Below are 7,500 nucleotides of genomic sequence, written 5' to 3'. Positions count from 1 at the left end.
ACAGATTTCATATATTGCTAACTTTTTTCGTATGTTATGCTGCATTAAGGTATTTTTTAATGTTAAAAAATATCTATCTTGATGAGCTAGTATATTGCAGCACTTTTCATATTACACTTTTTTTTATAAACTACATTCTACATTAACCACAACATATTTTTATTTGAATTTAAAATGTAATTTTATGATGCATAAAGTTGTTTAGTGTCATGATCAGTCTTGATGTAAGTTAGTATACTGCAGCACTTCTCATGTTATTGTCTCCAATGATGAACTACATTAACAACACTAATACATTAATGGATTTTTAGCTTTCAGTGTTATTTAAGGTGTGTTTAAAAATGTCATTATCGATCATGATTCTGGTGTGTAATTATAGTAGTACATTATCAAATACAGTAATAAGTAGTCAAGCCATAGGCTAGTGTTAGTAGTAGGTAAATGTAATTTATGTTTTAGCTAAAAAGACTAAACATGTTTCGAATGTTCCAGAGATGTCTAAAAAGTCACACAAGGCCCTGGGGGACGATGAGTGGATGTCCCGCCTGCAGCGGTTTGCCAGCACAGGGGTTTGGCCCTCGGAAACTGGCAACAGACCTGCCCCTCGCCAGAAGAAATGGTTTGACCTCTTTCAGAGGGTATGTACAGACAAAAGTTAATGAGAAAACATGCTAAAACTGATTTAACATAACTTGGAGGTCTTTATTTGTACAGATAGATAAATGTCCAATGCAGGTCCGTCGCCAGGCAACACTTTTTGGTGGACCACAGAAATGCCTTTGTGGATTCCATCCGCCTAAGGTATGCACTTAAGACTTTCAGGTAATCATCTCTTACATCTTACTTCACTGTAGGACCACACAATCATATTTGTGACTCAAATGCCTTCAAAGTACACTTCTGTGGGATGCAGCAATAGTCTTTTTTTTATAAAGCTTGATAAAGTTATACTGCTGTTTACACCCTTTACCGTAGATAACAATTTTGGCTATCTAGTCCCATAGCTCCTCCAGCGATTAAATAGCCAGAGATAAAAAAAAAAAAAAAATGTAATCAGAGATAACTTCTGAAATGTTTTGGTTTTTGCTAATTTATTCAGAAAAATATTTTATATAAAGCTTTTAAATCTTACCTCAAGCAAAGTTGATGTGTCAGCACTCATTACCATTACCTATATCAATAATATTTATGTTATTTATATAAGACAGTCAATTACAATTTCAGTGGTTATTTGCAGTTAGGCTCTAATAATTAGTGTATTATTGTAAATGAAATAAGAAATATTATAATGTGAATATATTTAATGTGTGTCAATATGAAATATCAAAATAGATGTATCCACAGATTACGAAGCACAGGTTTTATTTATGACCTCATTACAGATAAAAAAAAAAAAACACAACAAGCAAACAAAAACACTGAAATGTAATGTAAATAAAAATTGCCAAAGAGACCAGTTAGTATTGATTTTATTTTATTGGGTGTTATATTTATACAGCTTCTCCTTGCTGCTTCTGCCCTCAGACTCTTGCTGGTGTACAGAGACAGATTGTCCTGATTAAATGTATAAATGTCTGTTAATGTTAGATTTTGGCATGCCTGTGCTTATTTAGATCTGTAAAAAGTACCATGAATGAAAGATGAATAAAACCTGTTTTCCTCATTCTTGATTGTTCTTTACCAGGCCACAAGTGCTCCACCTGCATCCACTCCTACCGCGGTCCCAACCTCTACCTCAGCCCCGACCTTTACACGGCCTGCACTTAACTTATCAATGGTAACACATTATTTTAATATTTGAGTAGATTACCTCCTCCACAAGCAATTATCTCCAGAATTTCCCAATGCCTATTACTGGTGGGCTGGAAGATTATTTGTGTATTCTTCAATAGGGAATTAATATCTTCAAATTTCCAATGCATGTATGATATTACATGCATGTCAATCTGTTCTATAATCTCCCTCTTTTAGTTTACAAAGCCACGATTTGGAGGATCCATTAGTTCAGCAGCCAAACCCAACCTAAATGTACCAAGGCAGATTCAGGTAATTTAAAAAGAAAATATGTTTCATCATCATTATTATGTTTGTTGATAATGTACAATATGTATCTTTACAGCCTGGTAGTCACAGTCCGCCTCCTTCAGCCAGACCCAGTCTTTCACCTTCATCCAGTCCTTCTCTTTCAACCATTCAACCGGCAACCAGTGCTTCTCCTGTTGCCAGATCTCCTTCTGCAGCCAGACCTCCTTCAACCATTCCGTCTCCTGCAGCCAGACCTCCTTCTGCAGCCAGACCTCCTTCTACCAGTGCTTCTCCTGCAGCCAGACCTCCTTCTGCAGCCAGACCTCCTTCTGCAGCTAGTCCGACTATTACATCCTTGGTGAGTGCCCATCTATTTTTTGTGGCATCTCTTATTTCCTGTGTGTGAAGTAAATGTGTCTTATTCTAAAAATTGGGGGTACATTACAAAAATGACTTTCAGTTTATATATTTGTCTTAACATATCTGCTAGTTACCAAGCATAATCATTAAACACCATCTTGATATTACAAGGAAAATTATGATTCCCTGGTGAATTTGTCAATCGTTACATGCAAATTGAATGTTAAACTTCAAGTAAAACATGTATCCGAGCGTTATTTTTTCCCATTCACCCATGTATACAGTGATTTTTAAAAAAATAATTTAAGAATATTTTTTTGCAGATATTCATGTGATATTCACAGCACAGTCATTAAGGACAGAAACTTATTTTTTTATATTAAATCTGCCTTAAAAGATCATTTTGTTTGAAAGTATATAGGCTAATTATCATAAATGGATATGAAATGTCCACTAATGCCCCTTGTAGAATTACTTCTATGCAAACTTGAGAGAAACAATGTTTTAATATTACATCTCTAATCTTTCATTGCTTTTGAATCAGGAGGAGCATGTTGCCCCTTCTATGCCTGGACCTGCTCCTGCATCTGAGCCAGATCAATTTTGGCTGCCCACTAAAATGAGGCAGACAATCCCCTCACAGGATCAGAGGTGGATTGCTTCTGCACTCTTTCACTCTGGCAGACTTCGGACAGACTTGAAGCTCTGGTATGAGCCACCCGTCCCTTCCCTCATCTACCACCAGGCTCCATCTCCAGATCGCTTTTTTAATCACAGGCTTCTGGTATGGATGCCCTACCACTTGTGGAAGTTCAGACTGTTCTGTCCTGCATGTGGAAAGCAGCTGACTGGCTATGGCCTCCACAAGAGAGCACGGAAGGTCCTGGACATCGACAGGTACTACCTCATGGTAACAGAGACTCTCAGGTGTACTGTTTGTTGCCTGAGTTACCTGTCTACCAGTCAGACTGTCCTGGACCAGCTCGACGTGCCCCACAGAAGACTGTTCCGTCTGATTTTGACACAGAAGTGAGTTACAATCTACACGCCTTGTACAGAATTTTGGAATGTGTTTATAATAAAGACATTAATATTTCATAATTAATCATGTATTTTCTGAAGCAGAAATGTGTAATATGAAGTAAATGCAAAATAAAAGTGTTTTTTTATTTAGCATAAAATAAATTACATAAGCAAATCTTCTCTTCTACACAAAGGTATGCTTGTGACATTCGTGTCATTCGCATGCTGAGGGAACGGACGCTGGGCAACAGTCCTACAAGACTCGTCAAACAGCTGAGGGAGAACCATGGGGAGGAGTGGCTTGACCGCTTGGCGCACTATATGGAGGAGTGTGCTGGTTTTATCAACCGCCCCAGCCTCTTACCTGTCATGTGCCAAAAGCCTCCAGAGCCCATTGATGTCCCTACTAGCAAGTGGCTGCTTTCAGTTTATGGGAGGGACATTATCAGTCGCATAGACCACATAAAGGCTAGCATAACCTCCACGTTTGGGACGATTTTGAAAATGGACTCAACAAAACAGGTAATTGTTTGACATTATTACTGATATTTAACTGTTGTGAAGTTTGAAAATTATTTGTGTTATGCTTTATTAATATTTTTAATTTTGTTGATTTTAGATCACAAAGAAGTTGGCAGGCACAGCCAGGGGAACAGCACAGTGGGTGACTTCTGTTGGCAATGAGACAGGACAAATTCTTATCAGTGTCTTGACTGCTCAGGAAGGTCCAGCACTGGACACCATGGTCTCCGGACTGATTCACAGGTACAGCCAGGCGGCCGTGGCTCCACCACTGTTGCTGTACGTTGACTGTGGCTGCTGCATAGAGAAGGGGCAGAGCAAGCTACAGGCCAGATTTGGAGGATGGCCTGATCTCAATATCAGGCTGGACATCTGGCACTTCATGCGTCGGCTGGCAGTGGGGTGCACCACTGATGCTCATCCTCTCTACCCAGTCTTCATGTCACGTCTCTCTGCGTGCATTTTTGAATGGGACCCAGATGATGTGGCTTTGTTGCGGCGGGCAAAGAGAGAGCAACTGCAGGAGGAAGGTGTGCCTGTCATCACCGATAACCTTGTGGACCAACGCATCACTAAAAAAGAGCTGGCGCTCTACTGCCGTCGGAGGACTCGTGGGGTGGAGTCCACAACCCGCTACCTTGACAGGCTTCTGCAGGAACTGATGGGGGATAAGGGGAGAGATATGATGGGGGTTCCTCTGCTGGACACAGTGAGGATAGAGCACATCTGGCGTGTTCAGATGAGGCATGTTAAGTGCATCCAGGATCCACCAGGTGTTTTTCTCTACACTGTGACAGGCACCACCACCACCAAGGGAGGATTAGTTCTCACAAAGTACAGATGTGCTAGGGGCTCAACCTCCCTTGAATCTTTCCACCTTCACCTGAACAGGTTCATTCCAGGTTTGTGTCTCATTGTGTTTGCAGTATAGTACATATTCACTTATTATATTTTCTGAAGGAACTCATTATTCCAGTTTAATGGTTTTCATTGTTCACTTCTTTACAGGAACCAGTGCTAACACACTGAATTTTCAGTTGTATCTCCTGGAAGGCCTGAACAGGTGGAACCAAGACCGGGCAGCAGCATCAATTTCCACAAAATCCTCCCCTCTTCTCACCTACGCAGGGCAGGTGGTGCAAAGCATCAACACCAACAGCCTGAATGTTTTTGGAGAGAAGCTTGTGCCCACCTTCCAACCTCCTGCACAGTACACTGGTAAGACTCTCACAGTACATTTTAAAGCACATGGTTATTTGCTAATGAAAGGGCTAAATGTTTAACACACTGCATTCTGTTTTTAGGGGAGCTAATTGGAGTGGACTATCTACTTAGTCAGACAGGGCAGCCACTTCAGTCGATGGATACTGACAATGAGCAGACAGACCAGCTGCTGGAGGAAGTGAATGTAGATGAGCAGGATGAAGGATTTGAGGAGGACATCAATGAGGACCCTACACTGAGTTTCCTCCTTGAAGATGAAGCTAACTGTAACCCACCTACAGTTCAGCCTATTCATCCCTCATCCCTGTCTACTGCTCCTTCATCCCAGTCTGCTGCTGCCTCATCCCAGTCTGCCTTCTCCCAGTCTGCTGCTGCCTCATCCCAGTCTGCCTTCTCCCAGTCTGCCTTCTCCCAGTCTGCTGCTGCCTCATCCCAGTCTGCCTTCTCCCAGTCTGCTGCTCCCTCATCCCTGTCTACTGCGTCTTCATCCCAGTCTGCTGCTGCCTCATCCCAGTCTGCCTTCTCCCAGTCTGCTGCTGCCTCATCCCAGTCTGCCTTCTCCCAGTCTGCTGCTGCCTTCTCCCAGTCTGCCTTCTCCCAGTCTGCTGCTGCCTCATCCCAGTCTGCCTTCTCCCAGTCTGCTGCTGCCTCATCCCAGTCTGCCTTCTCCCAGTCTGCTGCTGCCTCATCCCAGTCTGCCTTCTCCCAGTCTGCTGTTGCCTTCTCCCAGTCTGCCTTCTCCCAGTCTGCTGCTGCCTTCTCCCAGTCTGCCTTCTCCCAGTCTGCTGCTGCCTCATCCCAGTCTGCCTTCTCCCAATCTGCTGCTCCCTCATCCCAGTCTGCTGCTGCCTCATCCCAGTCTGCCTTCTCTCAGCCAGCTGCTGCCGCCTCCTCCTCTCGGTCAACTACATCCATAGTCCAGTATGCACCAGGTTCCCCCACTCAGGTGCCTGAGGAGCTTTTGGTATGTAAATTTCACCATAGGAACTTGCCACGAACAGAAATTAATTTGTAATTCAACAAACTGATTAATACTACCATTAAGATGTCATTTCACTAATCTCTTTTTTTCTTTACCATTTAAAATTATACTATTTTAGGCTGTGGATGACCAAAACATTCCAGGAATGGACCGGGTGGACAGACTGGCTGAGTATTTGGTAGAGCTGAGGACAAGCACAGGGTTAACACTGAGCAGACAGCAGGTATGCAAACATTTTGAATGTTTGTTAACATGGAAAAGACCACACAAAACAATGTGACTGTAATAACAGTGTTACTGAACTATGTATACGAAATTACCAGTTTCCTTTTAACTCACCTATGCCTCTATACTTCTTACCTTCTTCAGGTTGATGACATTGTGTGCTTGTGGCAGAGCCTGCTTGAATATGACAAGCAGCGAGTGAAGTTTGCTGCCAGACACCAGGACAGGCTGACCACAGGGAGGTTCAGGTCTCCAAAAAAGAAGGCTGTTTTCACCCCTGGAGTGGACAGCCTGAAACGGAGTGTGTTGGCATCTACAGCTTCACCTGCCCAATGGCCAGACTGCTGTCGTCTCGTGGAGGCCATTTTCATCAGGCTCTGTCGCATCCATCAAAGTCCAAGGAAGAAAGAGAAGGTGACGCTGAGTCGCTGGTCTCTTGTTTTACAAGATTACAGAAAGATCCGGCAGCTGATCCTGTCTAATGGTGCCATCATGCAGGACACTACTCTCCAGCTGGTGGAGGTGAATCAGACCACTCTGGTTCAGTGGCACAACGGCAGGATTAAGAAGCAAGATCAGACTCTTCTGCTTCAGGGGATGGATCTGCCTGACCCTCTTGGTCTTGCTGCTGAGGCTCTCCCACCTGCCGGTGTCCGTGCTGTTGCTCCACCCCAGGTCCAGGGAGAGCAGCATATTTACAAACTGCCACAAAGCACAGCTGGGCAAGCGAAACTAAAAAGACGCATCACTGGCAATACAACTGAGGCAGTCATACCCAAACTGACAACCCTGAGGCCGATAATTCCTCGGCCTGTTGGCAACCTTCAACCCCAGCTTCCAGAACCTGTCCTTCCCAGCCCCAGCCCGACTGTCCCTCTTGCCTCCCACACTACCCCTACCTTCACACTGTTTGTTGTCCCTCAAAGCCCTCTTCCTATAGCCCCAGTGACTCCCAGTTTCGTCCTCCCACCTCCTGCCACGGTCAGTCAGTCTCAACCCACTGTCCCTCGTCCCTACCACAGAAAGGTTGAGGCAAATACCTGCAGGAAGTGTGGGCAATTTAGGACAGCGGCGACCGGGCACAGCCAGTTTAGAGGGACTATCTACTGCCCTGTCACAGAGACACTTACAAAAGAACA

General features: G+C 43.8%; 1 protein-coding gene across 1 annotated transcript in view; it reads left to right on the top strand.

The window, feature by feature from the left end:
• LOC311297052 (uncharacterized protein) overlaps nucleotides 1–7,500 on the top strand; it is an 8,204-nt gene that overhangs the window by 412 nt on the left and 292 nt on the right. Inside the window, exons 2-14 of the mRNA XM_084419132.1 lie at nucleotides 493–638; nucleotides 715–801; nucleotides 1,685–1,777; nucleotides 1,972–2,046; nucleotides 2,120–2,383; nucleotides 2,930–3,414; nucleotides 3,603–3,930; nucleotides 4,028–4,832; nucleotides 4,939–5,148; nucleotides 5,235–6,118; nucleotides 6,255–6,359; nucleotides 6,506–6,775; nucleotides 6,860–7,500. The exon at nucleotides 6,860–7,500 is cut by the window's right edge and continues 292 nt beyond it. Of these exons, the coding sequence (XP_084275258.1) occupies nucleotides 495–638; nucleotides 715–801; nucleotides 1,685–1,777; nucleotides 1,972–2,046; nucleotides 2,120–2,383; nucleotides 2,930–3,414; nucleotides 3,603–3,930; nucleotides 4,028–4,832; nucleotides 4,939–5,148; nucleotides 5,235–6,118; nucleotides 6,255–6,359; nucleotides 6,506–6,775; nucleotides 6,860–7,500 (4,391 nt within the window). The 5' untranslated portion in view covers nucleotides 493–494. The remainder of the gene's footprint in view (nucleotides 1–492; nucleotides 639–714; nucleotides 802–1,684; nucleotides 1,778–1,971; nucleotides 2,047–2,119; nucleotides 2,384–2,929; nucleotides 3,415–3,602; nucleotides 3,931–4,027; nucleotides 4,833–4,938; nucleotides 5,149–5,234; nucleotides 6,119–6,254; nucleotides 6,360–6,505; nucleotides 6,776–6,859) is intronic.

The sequence above is a fragment of the Rutilus rutilus genome, assembly GCF_951802725.1.
Source record: "Rutilus rutilus genome assembly, chromosome: 9".
NCBI classification, from domain to species: Eukaryota; Metazoa; Chordata; class Actinopteri; order Cypriniformes; family Leuciscidae; genus Rutilus; species Rutilus rutilus.
Note: the sequence above shows the minus strand (reverse complement) of the source record. Positions and strands in the feature narration are given on the sequence as shown.